A 14,488-nucleotide genomic window follows, 5' to 3' on the forward strand; every position below is an offset into this window, starting at 1 on the left:
CCTCCCAGCTGGGACCGGCGCCCCGAGGGCTGGCCGGGCTATAAGTTTCCCTCCGCACAGGTTGCCTTGCGAGTAGGTTCCCTGCCACGCACCTGCCCGGACCATCCCTTTACCCTCCTGTGGGCCGACCCGCTCGGAGCGATCCTGCCCCAGGGCACCTCTCCTTCAGTGCTTCAGCCAGCTTCTGCACCGACAGAGATGGAGTGGAAATTAGAAAAACGCGCCCTGAGGACGAGCAGGAGGGATGAGGACTTGCTTTGGTAACAGTGCCTCGTGGGGGTGCAGGGGCTGCCGGTGCCTTGGGAAGGACCGCGGCCGGGGGGATGTCTTCCTCGGCGGCTCTGCCTTGTCCCCGGGGCCGTGGCTCACGGGGAAGCCTCGCCAGCAACGAGGCTGGGTGGAGGGTGATTTCGTGTGAACAAACTGAGCTGCGCGGTTGCTAAGTGTTGTGTCTCTGTGTTTTTTTCGAGCATGACGCGATGAGAACACTTGGAAAAGACCTGAAGTGGAGCAGAAGCCCACGGAGAGCGTCTAAGGTAAGGATCGGCACAGACACTTGCACTCCTTTGTACACACTGAACTGAGAGTTCCACTGTACACTTCTGGGGGCGGGAGGGAGGGAGGGAGGAGGGAATGAAACTATGGAAAATAAGCATTTTTGAAAAAAAAACCCACAACACGTACTTTTTATTCTTTTCTATTAATCCTTATCACACTTTCTCAAGTGTAGCATCTGCAATACCAGAAAATCACAAGTTGTGGTAAACTGACACCTGTTCAGGGGAGGAAACAAAAACACCTTTGGGCTTCTCTCCTAGTGCACTAGAGGGACTGCTTACTCTTCAAAAGCAAAAGCTACCTGACCTGGTTGAAGGGGTTGTATAGATTTGCAGAGCTCCCTTTCCATTGGAACTACAAGCTCACTTATCCACGTTTTGAGGGTGGTAAATGATGAGGGAGACAACAAAGAACTCACAAGTGCAGAAGGAACCTAGGTAGGAAACTTATTAATCACAAAAATAATTGCTTAACAGTAATCAATAGGCAAAATACAAGCAGCTTGTGTCTTAATGAGTTGACATAAATCACAAAACCAGGTAAGACTGCAACATATGAACTGATGGACTGGGAAATAAAGGTGGTGGTGGGATTGACCATACTGAAAAACACTGAGACAGGAGATAAGCAGTGTGCCATTAGATATAACGGCAATATAGAAATGTAACCTCTAGCGTGCTGAGAACGTTGCTTCAACATATATATCTTATATAAATAACCCCTTAGGGAAAAGCCATGTTGCTGCAGTGGGCAACGACTGAGTTCTAGGAGACAAAACTTTAGGGTTGGTGGTGAAGGGGAACTAATGGCCAAAACTGAAGAGATTGTAACAGTGTGGCAGTGCATGTTAGCTGGCTGTCGTCTCTGATGTGTCCACAGCTGCTAGCTGCACTCCATATTGTTTCATTCAAAAGCATCACAGAAAACTCAGAGGTGGCCTCCTCTTGCTGTGGAACAAGGAGAACTCAATTAACCAGTACTTTCTGTGGCTGCTAACACCACTCAAGGAAGTAAATGTTTTATGTTTTGTTTTGTATTGAGGTAAGATTTATTTTGAGTGATTTAAGACCAATTCTGAAGGAACAAAGTGAAGGCTTCAAATACAGTATTAATTGGCTTTTGTACAAAGTGTCTAACTCAGTACCTCCTTTCCAGCTTGACTTCAAAGGACTTTCAACAAAATGGGTGTTGGAGGTAAAATTTTACCTCCATGCAGACTAAATTGATGAGCTTCAATCCTGAAACCTTTACTCATTTTCCATTAGGTGGCTGTAAATAGAGGTATCCTGTGGCTTGTAACCTACAGGTAAATTGCACTATGGAGTAGCCAATGATAATTCTAATTTCAAAATAAAATTGACTATACTGATTTTGACTATGGGCTCATTTAGACTAAGGGCAGGGTTGCGACTGTGAGTGTAAGCAAATGTCCCACGGAGAAAAGGACTGAAGTGTGTATGATACAAATTAACTCGTGGAGGCAACACTATACTGGTAGTCCTACAACTAAGGCAAGAAACTGTTTGCAACAGTATCCAGTTCCTTTTGGACAGTCTAGGAACTCCACACAAGGTTTATACTACTGCTCTTATTCTGGTATTCCTGAGTCAGGCACGTACCTGTGACATTTATTTCTTGACAGTATATACTGTTTGAACTTGTATATATACATGTTGAAACATGAACCCTAAAACAGGTGAATAACACTGAATTTAGGGAGAAAATGACTAATATTTCCAGGCATATTATTGCAGGAGGCATCTCCCTCAAAAGGACTCTGTGTCTGGTAGGCAGTGTATTGCTAGTTGACTGCTGTACCTAATGCAGCAGTCACTGCTACACTGTCACTGGCTGCAGGGCTGCTCACCGCTGTTTCAAGGCAGTTCCTTTGGAAGGTGCTGGGATTTGGGCTCCAGGAATGGAGGTGGTGCAACTGTGTGTGATGGGGCGGCAGTGTTTGTTGGCTGCTTGAAATTCTGACAGCAGCTAACATGCAGCTGCTCTCTTTTCCCACATACCTTGGTCATCAAAATGGAAAGCCACTACTTTTGTATGAGAAATCTTTTTGTTCCTCCTTATTATTGATTTTTTTTGACTGTCAGGCAAATATAAGTGGCATTTTGTATTTCCATTGTTCTAACAACTGTGAGAATTTTTGATGAATTTAGACTCTGGTGTTCATCTGCTTTTAGATACCAAGGTAACAGGATGTTTTTACATACCTGAACCAGGTAAATAATTCAAATATTTCAAAAAAATTTAAGCTCCTGGGAGGTTTTTAAAAACAAAAGCAGCACAGTTAAAAACTTTACATGCATTTTAAAATTTGATTTTAGTTTTTCTAATAGTAATATTTGGCAAATGCAACTTGATAGTTTTTTGGGAGGTGTTTTTTGTTTGTTTGTTGTTTTTAATTGCGTAATGAAAGGCCCCAAAGGCTTACAGTCACTTTCACTAACTTCCTTAATTATGTATCTGAAAAATAATTACCTTTCCATTGTATATGTATTAAAAAGTCAGGCTTAGAGTTTTTCCTCTCTCATTGCTTCTTCAGATAATATAATTTGTGAACATCAATGCATTAAAAAAACTGCATATTGTCTCTCCAGCCACACAGTGTGAACGGTACACAAGACTAAGAAGAATAAAGGCTGGAAGCATATCAATCTTTTTGATTCATGTTACACTTCAAGCTTCTGCCAAACATACTGCCACAGTGAACAGAGTGTTAATAGTATCCTTGTCCTGGTGCTTTAGGCATCTACAGAGTGCAGCAGAAACTCTTTGTTGTTACTTGTTTTGTGTAGGTGCTGCTGCATGTAGCTTGGACAGTGAAGAGAAAGAGCACCAGTGTTGGTGAAGGCTGCAGAGTCACGGTGATCCCACTGTTGTGTGCGGTGATTAGGCAGTGTATTGTTAGTTAGCTGTTCCTCACACACCAGCAACTGACTACACTGTCAGATTAGCACATACATCACTGTCAAAACAAGAATATAAACACTGTTGTTATAAATATCTCATAGGTCCCTAGCTGGTCCAATGCCTGCCTAGTTCCCCTGACTGAAGGGAGCTGTGCTAGGTTATACAGACTGAGTGAATGTAGGGTATAAAATAAAGTGTAACCGAGAGTATAAAAGTAAGTGTAGTTGTATTTCACACAGTTATACAGCTACCCCAACTGGTTTATAAACAATCTACTGAATTATGTAAATACTTAGTAACAGTTTTGGGTTTGAACCCTATATGAGTATGTTTCTCTTATACCATTAAATGTTTGAAGGAACACTGATGTGTTGGCTCAGCAAACAAGTACTTTGTGACAGTACTTGAATTTACAGGAACATGTACTACTGGTGACTGAAATGGATTTAGAATATTTTCACTCCCAAGCAACTTTTTGGAAAGAGAAGCTCGCAATTAAATGGTATCTGTTTGAAAAAATAAGGATATGTCAGACCTAAGGAGTGAAGGAAGCTTGAGATGGGAATGAAGGGTTAGGAAGAAAGATCCAATAGGTTATGCTCAAATGGAGATGAAATAACTTTGACACTCATGGACTGATCTTTGTTAAACATTATAGGAGGGTAGTTTAATCTTAAATTGGGGAGATTATTTAAGAATCCAAGAAATAGGTTACAATCTGTTTAAAAATTTGGACTTTGTATTTTTATATGTTGTATTTAAAATTAACTCTTAAGTGAATATTTATGCAGACATGCATTCATACTACTTTCTTGCCTTTTGACTATAAATAAACGTGTATTTATACAATAGTATTCTTACTTCCATTTTATTTATTTGCCTTTCCAAGTTTGCATAGATTTGGCCATTAAAGATGCTTTATTTTTACCTCAGATAACTGGTAACTTAGTTTTAAGAAAGGAGTGATTAGCTTATCAATGATCTGCCCTAAACATTATGTTGGAAGAGCTGGCATGTCTCATGATGATATATAAGTAATACAAACACACTGAGTTTCTATTAAGGAGGTATGTTAATTTGTTGAGGAATGTTAATTAACAGTAAATTTTGAAAAACTTAAACTGTGTACAATCAGGACTGAACAGTACCTATATTGAAATCTCTTCAGAAGATGGTTGTAGTGCACTGTGACTAAATAGCGAAATGAGAAGCTCAATGACTGTTTTCTCAGACAAAATCTTCTTTTTCTAGGACTGTGGAGTGGACATGATTCAGGAAGGCGTGAGTTACGTAATTCTGTCCACTTGCTCGCTAATATCACATGCTATTTCTGAATACCAGGAAAGACACTTGATCTTAATACTGGCATTGAGATATTCAAGATTACACTGTGTCCTCTGAAAAACAATATGAGCTTTAGTGAGCGAGTCACAAATGAAGCGTACACATTTCCTTCCCTCCTTCCCTTCCTGATACCTTTCAAACTAGAAAATTATACTGCACTGTTTGTCTTGAGTGTTTTAAGGACCCAGGTGAAATTTCCCACATGCTGAATAGCTCTCAGGCAGTGACTAAAATAAGCATTTTTTTTTTCAGGTCTTCCTCTAACAGCACCCAACATATCTTTATACCTACCCTTTTTTTATTCAGTGATGCAAAAACCAGGGAGCTTTAGCAGTGCACATGAGCAGACATGCGTGTTTTAGACTTGTACATTTTCAAGTTAAGATATCCACCTCTTAAGGGCAAAACAGTGTGTCCTGCCACGCAGTTACATGACTGTAGCCTGCTCCCAGTGAGAGGAGAGGGTCCATACCTCAGTTTCATTCCTGCTCCATCAAAGCAGCAGAGATATATGACAAAAATCACCTGATATGTCCCACTATGTGTTCTCAGGGCTGGAACTGTACATGCAGGAGGCAACTGGAGTAAAATACAGGATCTCAGCATAAGAACAGGCACTGTCTTGACAGATTTGATGTGGAATCTTGCAGGTTAATGGCTAACAGTGCAGAGGCTGGTCTAAAACACTAGCAGCAGACTCATTTGGTCTAATGAGACCCTTGCATAGTCCTTAACTGGACTCCAAAAGTGTAAGTGGATAAAATTATCATGCATTAAATTTGAGTTCCTCTCCAAAAAGATCTTTGTCATTATTGAGAGTGACTTTGTTTAATCTTCCACATCAGTACCATCACTCAATCTTCGTAAATATTTTTTTGTGAAATTCTCGATTAATTCAATAAGTGAATGAAAAAGACCCCTCGTTTGTTTGTTGTTTTTTTAATTTCTTTTGAATTTCTCGCCTTTTAATACAGTTAAGTGGCTGTTACTGGAAAAAAATTTTGAAGCACTTTAGGTATTTTCAATCACTGTTAGTCTTACAAGAGAACAGAACTAATTCTATCCATTCTTTTCATATAGAAAACTCCACTGAGACAGTTTTTTCTCATTTCTATTTTCTCAGCCCTCCTTCAAGACATGGGCAGCTGGAGTGAGGTTTCTTAATCATATTTAGTATCTCCCTTCTTCAAAGAGATAAATCAAAACACTTGGCAGTTTGTAATAGAACAGTGGGACAGAACTGGAAATGGGTTTGCAGTTACATGCAGGACTGGGGAGGTTGCAAGGTGAGAAGAGTGGGGATTCAGCCATGAACCTTCAGCCCCTTCTTCTACCTCTACTTGAAGATTGCCATTTTATTCTAGAGATGAGGTAAGTGGGTGACTGAGGAGCATTGTTTTGGACTGTGTCAGAAAGATGTCTGTTAGAGTGCTGGGGTCTTGATTTTTGTTGCCCCTTGAATCCTTCTGTAAACAACCATGTATATTTACACAGGCCCTGCCTTCATCCAGGTCAGAAGAGAAGGAATCCAGCAGGAAAGGAGATCATGTCTGAGGCACTGTTCTTCAGCACATATGTGAGGAGAAGGCTGAAGAGTTTAAAGGTGTTGTAAAACTGAAAGTAAAATAATCAAAATATAAAGCAAGCAAGCAAACATTTTGTTTCAATTTTTTTTCCTTCTTTTAATAATCTTACTTTCTATGTACAATTTTTTTGCAACTGACAGCTTCACAGTTCAGAAGTCTTCCTTGAGAAGATACTGCAAAGCTGGTATCTTCAGTTACATTTGTCTCTAGAAACCCTGCTATGGCTGTCACTGGGCCTCTTTTCTTTCATAACGGAGCAATTATGTGTTAATGGAATATAAGAACCTCTTTGTTACTGGTAGGTGGGAAAAAAACCCTGTGTAAATAACAAGTAATTTTAAAATAAACATTCTTTCTAACTATCTCCCTTCTGGTGACAATTTTAATTAGCTATTGTCAGCAATTAAAAAAAAAAAATCATAAACCCCTTATGCAGATTGACAGTCCCTCCCTGCAAGGCACCAAGTGCCTTGTCCTGTCAGTAACCTCAGTCATTCTTATGGCCATTGCAGGAGCCAATCCAGCATTAATGGACGTTGCAAACACCACTGCTAAAGAGCAGCAAAATCACCTGATGGTTTAGCTTCTAGCAACATTTCCCAGGAATGTAGAAAGGCTGCATACCCATGGTGTTGAATGGCCTTTTCAGAGGTCTTCTCTTTTTTTCATGATAATCTGCCTGATTAATGACGTTACTTCTGGCTTGATACTTTCCATTGGCTCTTCGGGTCTCCAGAATTTCACAACTTTACCCTCAGGGCTGACAAGGTACTTCCAGAAATTCCATCGAGGCTCTTTCTTTGAGGAATCTGTAAGAATGAAATCAGATAATTTTAGTGACTTACACCTGGAATTGTCTCCATGCCCCACACTGATTCTTTGACTATTTATGCTGAAGTAATCCCACCATATTATTTGCTGGGTGTGGATTTACTGGTTGCTGTTAATGATTTGAAAAGTGGGAGGTGAATGATGCTCCCCTCTTCCTGTGAAACTGTTTGAGAGTTCCTACTTTTACTGTGGTATGCTTCCTAGGGAAGAGGATACAAGGGCTGCATATTTATTCAGGGAATCCCCAGTTTTATGCCAGTTTTGGGGAAGTAAAATGGGAGCAGGAAGTTGTATGGGTGATGGCTTAATTAGGCTGCTTTCACAAAAAACTACAGTAGATTTTGAGTGGAGAGCAAGTGTTTGGTTGGGAATGGTGCCAGACCCTAAACTGATTTTTTGAAGCAATGGATTGAAGTTTGACACCACACTTGTGCAGCAAGGGGACCAACTTTGCACTAGATTATCTGACAGTCCTGTTTTCATCCTGTTGCTAGTAGTCACAGGCACAAAAGGGTGGTATAGCATGAAGATGTTCAACCTTCTGATTGTCAAAACAGCTACATGAAGAAAACAGATACTTTAGTTGAAAATGCACAGTAATTTAATGTGAGACACAGGAATGCAGGAAGAGAAAACTTTGTTTCAAAATATTTAAGTACCAAAGGTTCTTTCTCCTTCCTGCGGGTGAACAGCATGTCAAATAAGAAAATGCTGAACAATTTTTTTGCCTTTATAGGTATTAATGTTTAACACTGATCGCACTGATATTTAGAATCTGGATTCACCACACACAGCTGGTGCCTTTGTGCTCTAGTCTCTTCTGTAAGGAACAGAGAGAAAACACTCAATAATTCCACTGGACATCTGGCAACTCAGGGAGACAAAGCTACCTGAGGTCTGTGTAGCATGCCTAAGAGAAGGAAGGAACAAACACAGTTACAATGACAATGGTGACCACTTAAATGACTACTCAATAATAACAATTTTCAAGTACATAGGAGGTATCATAGAGGATATGGCAAGAAGCAACACTTAAGTGTTCTAGAAAAGATTTCATTTGGCTATTGTAATAGTTTTCTGACAAGAGGCAGTATGAGAGAGTGGAATGGAGGGCAAGGAGATTGAATACAGGTTTGGGCTTTCTGTTACTTTTTTTTCTAGTTAAAATGGTGTGTTAGAAAAGGATTGTTTAAGCTATTCTTTCTTTCATGTATCAATATGGTTCAAAGGCCTGGTCAAAACTCAGAAAAATTCAGAGAGGCTTTTCAAGTTGGCTTTAAGTCTATGAGATCTTTGATCAACTGAGACAAGAGAATTTAATTCTGCTTCTGAGTATATGAGGCTCTTAGTCTGTAAATGCTCCCTGTATTCATGCAGGATTTTGTGGGCTAGGCCCTGAAGTTCACATGAAAAATTAATACAAATCAGTGGTTCTATCTAACTTTCTATCTATCTATCTATCTATCTATCTATCTATCTATCTATCTATCTCAGTGGTTATATATAACTAGTACATATAATCCTGCTTTACAGTACAGTTTATGTAAAGGTGGACATATGACTCTACTAAGAAAGGAATCTCATCTGCATGTGTTTATATAAAATCTTCCAGTAATTTTGTGATCCCCATAACTACAGTTTGTTCATAATAAAAGCCTTTTTAAAATAAAAATCACATGGTTTGTAATGGGATTTTGTAGGTGGAAATCTTTGGACCCAAGTTTATACACCCACAAAACGGATGTTTCTAGCTGGGCTGGTCAGAGTAGGCTGTTTTTACAAGCAGTGAGGAGAAACTGATGTTTTCAGGATACTGTTCTTCTGCCCATAGTTTTGATATCCAGATTGTAATGAGAGTAATTGTATGTTGAGAGCCTGTTTCCCTCCCTAGTTTATGAAGACTTCAATGTTCCCTGACAAAAACACTCAGCCTGGCTTCAGTAAGAGTACCATGGTCACAGGCAGCTTGATACATAAAAGAAAACAATTACCTATTAGAAATTTAAAGGCGGGATCTGCTTCTGATCCTAGGATCTTGATTTTGTGGAAAACAGGGAATGTTACTCCATAGTTTCCTTTGGCAAAAGATTCTATTTCCTGGCTTGAACTAGGCTCTGATTCTCCGAACTGGTTGCAGGGAAACGCCAGCACAGTGAAGTGGGAGGGACCAAACTCTCTGTGTAGCTCTTGCAGTGCGATGTAATTTTTGTCTGTGTATTGGCAGTAACTGGCCACGTTTACAACCAAAGTTGCCTTCAGAAAAATAAAGTTAGAATAGTAAGGAAAAAGCCTACAGATATTGTAGAGATCACAATTAAATCTTAAAATGGCATCTCTCATTACCGAGATGGTTCCTGTCAGAAAGGTAAACTTAATCTGTCTGATCATCGTTTCATTAAACAGATAAAACAGAAAATGATGAAAGCAGCTGAAGATATTTACGTCCAAACAATCTGTTGTAAAAATCCAGTAAACTGATAAACTTATTTTTTACAGCTTTGTTTAAATATAAGCATTTAAAAAAGCAGATATTTAGGACATGCACTAAAATCATACTTACTAGATGAATTTCTAAAATCCAAAACCAATGTTCCAAACTAAGATTAAAATACACCAGTTTGCCTTTTAGGCTGCATTGGTCTATAAATAATATGATTTCTTTCCTTGATTTATTAGATCTAATACTTAATTCCTGGAGCAGGCCTAGATAAAACAAATTTTCTCCAGTTTACTGTGTGAAGAGCAGGAATTTAGCACAAATCTCTGCCAAAAAACTCCCATAACCAAACCTTTTATTTACCTAGAAATGTACACATTTTTTGTCAGTAAGGATTCAAGGCAGAAAAAGTGAAATAATAACTTACTTTCCCTCTGTACTTCTCCAAGGAAATGATCCTTCCTCGTGAATCCTTGACTTCAAAAGAATAAAAATCTTTGATTTTAGGTTTAAAAAACCTGAGTTGCAGCAGGCAGAGAATGGTGGTACACAAAACCATTGACAGGAAGACAACAAAGACCCTGGCTTTGGGCACTGAGTATTTCAGAGGATAACTAGTTGTGAGAGGCTCCATTTTCGAAATCTTTTGAGAGTAGCCTGGGTAGGCCTGGAATGTGAAGGCGGAGCTGAAATATGAGACTCTCAGCTCAGACCGGAAAGAACAAGCTTCTCATTTTTGTCCCTGTTGCAAACCAGCTGTTACATATCACAGTGCCTGCTGGGCTCCTGAGCTCTTACGTAAAGTATCGGGACCTTTCGGGGGGAAGGGGGAGGGAGGGGGAAAGAAATGAATGAAGGGTGTACCCATCACCTAAGGATGCTGAATGCTCTAACTGACCTCTGTGGGATACTCCAGTGTTTGTTTGCACTGTCTTGAGAGCTGCTGTGGCCAAGCGTGAAGCTGTAGTGCAGCTTCAGCACATCCCCCGGGCTCCCGGAGTGTATCTGACAGAGCTGCTCAGCAGGAGGCAGCTGTGTTATCAGGCAGACCTGGAGAAGCAGTCTGGAGGACAGCTGTTCAGGAAGAAAAAAGGCAGGAGGGCTGAAACCACCTTGTTTACAAACTCAGCCCTGCATCCCATCAGCTGCTCTGGGATCACAGGCAGCTGTGCAAAACCATTTTCAGCACATGGGGCAGAGAAAAACTCCTCGGTAATAGGCTGTCATAAAGGAAGATAATACAGTGTAGATTCTTTTGCAATGAGAGTGGGGATGATAATGGAAAATGGGTTGCTTTCTTAATTGCTACTGGCTACCTGGCAACGAGATGTACTGAGATGGTAAGATTGAAGGTCTGCATGAGAGAAGAGTTAGCTGAGAGGTCTCAGGTGTAAGCCAAGCAGTTCCAGTGGTGTTTTGCTGCTTGTGAGTCTCTGCTTACTCCCTGTCCCTCCCAGTGCAAACCACCATTAAGAGTGATTTCTGTGTCAGTGAGTTTTCTTTGTCACCCTGATTTTTTGCTGCACTTAGAGGTTGCATTTTAAAGGATGGAATCAGAAGGGGCTTTTCTGAATGTAAAACCTGGAATCTGGTTGTTTCTTCCTTTTCAGTAGTACTACCAGTATCACTGATTCATACAATATCATAGTGATGCGTTAAATTCTTGCTATAATCTCTAAATAGCTAAAATCCACATTCATTTTGTTTAACAAGACTATATAGAGAGCTTCACACTGTTCTACATAACAGAGAGCTGCTTAGGAAACACTGTGAAATTTCAGTATTTGTATCTGAGGACATACTAGGGTTCATCTGTGCCTGGGAGTGAGGCCTGTGAGCATGGTGTTTTGATGGCAGAGACAGAAAAAGCACAGAGCTCTGTGCTGAAATGAATGAAGCTGTCCTCAACGAGCAAGCACAGGTGACTAATGCTGACCTTAAAGACAAGATCAAATGTGTTTGGTTACAGAAAATCCATGCAACATCCTGATGTCTAAGCTCCAGCTCAAATGTTTGCAATTTGCATCTAATATTATTTCAGAACTGAACAAACCAAACAAAACTTCATATATTATAAATATTTACTGGTGTACCTAATAATTACCAGAAGCCCATTATATTAGCTGTGTCTCCTGTTGCTACTCTGAACTAAAACCTTGCTTAAAACCTGTTTGAAAAACAAAATACATTGTTTAATATTGTCTGGGCTCTTATATTTTAAGTTGGGATAATTTTTCAGGTTTTATGGTTTTCTGACACAAACTGATCTATGAATGAATTTGATCAAAAGAAAATTTTTAAAAAGTGATTCAATCTTTAGTTAGTATCCCTTAATACATTAAAAAGTGCAAGATAACATTAAAAATAATGACATGAACAAGCTGCAGTGGTGGTGAGAAGGTTCAGAAATCAGAAGAGATCTAAGACCTTTTTTGAGTGGAGATCAGAGAACCTGCCTGGTTCCAGGCAGACAACATGTGGGTTTGCCCAGTGTCCCTCTCTCAGGAACCACCAGACCTCTAAGCCTGCGCTGCTTTGGGGCTGAAGGTGCCTTGGGCCCTCAAAAGCCATTCATGTATCTTTAGTGCACGAGAGACACAAATTTAGGTTGTGGGTTTTTTTTCTTCCGCTGCCACAGGTTTTCTGTGCCACCGTTGATTCAGCTGTACCTATCTGAACAGAAACATTTGTTTTGCACCGTTTTGCTCCATCTCCTCTCTCCTTCTTTGCGCGTTTGACCGTCTGCCGGAGCCTTCCTCAGCCCGGCTGTTGCTCCTAGGCAAGGGCACGGCAGAACTATAAACAGCGCGAAGGGACGGGATGACACTAAGCCTTGGCTAATCTGGGTGTTTGGTGTCCCGTCGCGGTGTAGGTGGCAGGCTCGGAGCGGAGCGGGCGCTCCAGGTGGGAGTGCTCCGTGCCGCGGGAGCGGGCGCGCAGCGCTGCCGGCACACGATGGCAGCAGCCGCCGCGGAGCCCCGGCGCAGCAGCACGGCGGGCGAGGGGCCAGGGCAGCACGCAGAGAAACAAGGCAGTGTGGGAGAGGATGACCTCCGGCAGGGGTTTATGAAACAGCCTGCGGCAGGGAATTTGTGCGAGGTGAGTATCGGTGTTTCCCGTCTCCCGCTGCCGGGGCTCCGGCAGTCACAGCTGCAGCAAACTGCGCAGGCTGCCCAGGCAGAGCAAGCTCCAGGACAGCATCCTCTCAATTTTTTTATTTACACTGAAGTACTGGAGCAAGTCCAGAGAAGGGTAACAAAGCTGGTGAAGGGTCTGGAGCACAAGTCCTGTGAGGAGCGGCTGAGCGAGCTGAGGATATTTAGCCTGGAAAAAAGGAGGCTCAGGGGTGACCTTATCACTCTCTACAACTGCCTGAAGGGGGGGGGGGGGAACCAGGTGGGGGTTGGCTTCTTCTCCCAGGCAACCAGTGACAGGACAAGAGAAAATGGCCTCAAGCCATTAGGTTTAGGTTGGACATTAGAAGGAATTTCTTCACAGAAATGGTGATTAGACATTGGGGTGGGCTGCCCAGGGAGGTTGTGGAGGCACTGTCCCTTGGACGTGTTTAAAGAAACACTGGGCATGGCACTTAGTGTCATGGTCTATTGAGATGGTGGTGTTCCATCACAGGCTGGACTTGATGATCTCAGAGGTCTTTTCCAACCTAATTGATTCTGTGATTTTCTCACAGGAGCATGCTGCAGCCATGAGAGGAACGCTGGGCCCAAGTTTCCTCTTCCCTGTGTGCAGACAGCCTAGGGCAGCAGGTGATACAGACAACTGACACTGAGTAGGGTGAAAGGGAAGAGGAAAAAGAGGGTCTCATGCACAGCCAAGCAGTGCCTGTGGCACACTAACCTTTTTTTGCTTTGTGATGTGGGACACCCAGGAATGGGTTTAAGTTCTGTTGGACTGTAAGAGGGCACAGAGTCTGTTCCAGCACCTTCATATCTGGAAAATATATCAACAACTGACAGGAGGGCAGGAGAACTCATACAGGCCTCTCTTGTTCGCTTCCTTCTGCTTCTTCTTCACCCTGTATGCAGCTCCTGCAGACCCAGCTGTAACTGCAGAACTAGGATCAGTCCGCAGGCCTGGATTTGGAGTAGTGCACACTCACGGCAGAAGGAGCTTACCTTGTGCCGTTGTTTCTTCTCCAGTGCCTAAGGCTTCATGTATTGACAAAGGGACACTGGCTGAGGAACACCCACACTCCACTCATTTTAGAAGAGATTTACTGGAGGGCCATTCAGAGTTGCAGATCAAATTTCCAGCACCCTGAGTTCCGGGGGACTTGACTCTAGGGGAGGCTGTTTCTCTCCGTCAGCAACAGGGGGAGCTGACAAAACGTCAAATGAGATTTGAGAGTGCTGACTCCTGCTTCCAACAGTGCTAGGTGAAAGTGGGTTTGCATGCTGCACATCCACATTCACGAAAAGCTTCCTGGAAGATGTAGGGAACTTAACACAGTTGACTTCTTTATTAACAATTGAAATATTTAGAGAAAAAATAAAAGATGCTCCTAAGTGTCCAGGGTATGTTCCTATGATGTTGGTCAGAAAGTGCAATTCTGTTTTCTACTAAGGAGAATACCAGAGTATTTCTTTTCAGTAATGCCTGCTCCAGGTCTAGGAAACTGGCTCTGAAACAGTGTGAGGTCTTTCTATCTTCAGGTTGTAGAACAGGAAGTCCTGCATGCTGCCTCTACAAGCAGTGGTGAAAGCCTGTCTGATCCTGGGAAATCAGATACTAATTTTCTATGGAGTCAGATTCTCCATAACTAGTCAATAAACCTAAGGCTGGACATGAG

At 41.7% G+C, this 14,488-nt stretch overlaps 1 protein-coding gene and 1 long non-coding RNA gene across 4 annotated transcripts; one reads left to right on the plus strand and one right to left on the minus strand.

Annotated features, from left to right (window-relative positions):
* The first annotated feature begins 3 nt into the window (after positions 1-3).
* Positions 4-6,011, plus strand: LOC121664792. Its single transcript, XR_006016130.1, has 2 exons — positions 4-536; positions 4,732-6,011. It is a non-coding gene; the product is annotated as an uncharacterized LOC121664792 (long non-coding RNA).
* GPX8 (glutathione peroxidase 8 (putative)) lies at positions 5,748-10,423 on the minus strand. 3 transcript variants are annotated; one of them, XM_042028351.1, is made up of 4 exons: positions 10,106-10,375; positions 9,233-9,494; positions 7,035-7,219; positions 5,748-6,438 (listed from the first exon to the last, which is right to left on the minus strand). In XM_042028351.1, the coding sequence occupies exons 1-3, from the start codon at positions 10,310-10,312 to the stop codon at positions 7,056-7,058; spliced, it is 633 nt and encodes a 210-aa protein (XP_041884285.1). In that variant the 5' UTR covers positions 10,313-10,375; the 3' UTR covers positions 5,748-6,438; positions 7,035-7,055. The 3 variants fall into 3 exon arrangements, with proteins under 3 accessions (XP_041884285.1, XP_041884284.1, XP_041884286.1); XM_042028350.1 differs by lacking the exon at positions 5,748-6,438 and having other exon boundaries at positions 6,768-7,219; positions 10,106-10,372; XM_042028352.1 differs by lacking the exons at positions 5,748-6,438; positions 9,233-9,494 and having other exon boundaries at positions 7,127-7,219; positions 10,106-10,423.
* Between the last annotated feature and the right edge of the window lie 4,065 nt (positions 10,424-14,488).

This window comes from Corvus kubaryi, unplaced genomic scaffold (assembly GCF_017639235.1).
Source record: "Corvus kubaryi isolate FWS band 111438036 unplaced genomic scaffold, C.kubaryi_AGA036_p1.0 37308, whole genome shotgun sequence".
Taxonomy (NCBI): Eukaryota; Metazoa; Chordata; class Aves; order Passeriformes; family Corvidae; genus Corvus; species Corvus kubaryi.

Excerpts from the sequence above, each read along its gene's own strand:
- GPX8 (XM_042028351.1), bottom strand. The coding sequence starts at position 10,312 with ATGGAGCCTCTCACAACTAGTTATCCTCTGAAATACTCAGTGCCCAAA. Across the intron at positions 9,495-10,105 it reads TGGAGAAGTACAGAGGGAAA|GCAACTTTGGTTGTAAACGT; the intron begins GTAAGTTATTAT and ends ATTTTTCTGAAG. Across the intron at positions 7,220-9,232 it reads CGCCTTTAAATTTCTAATAG|ATTCCTCAAAGAAAGAGCCT; the intron begins GTAATTGTTTTC and ends TCATTCTTACAG.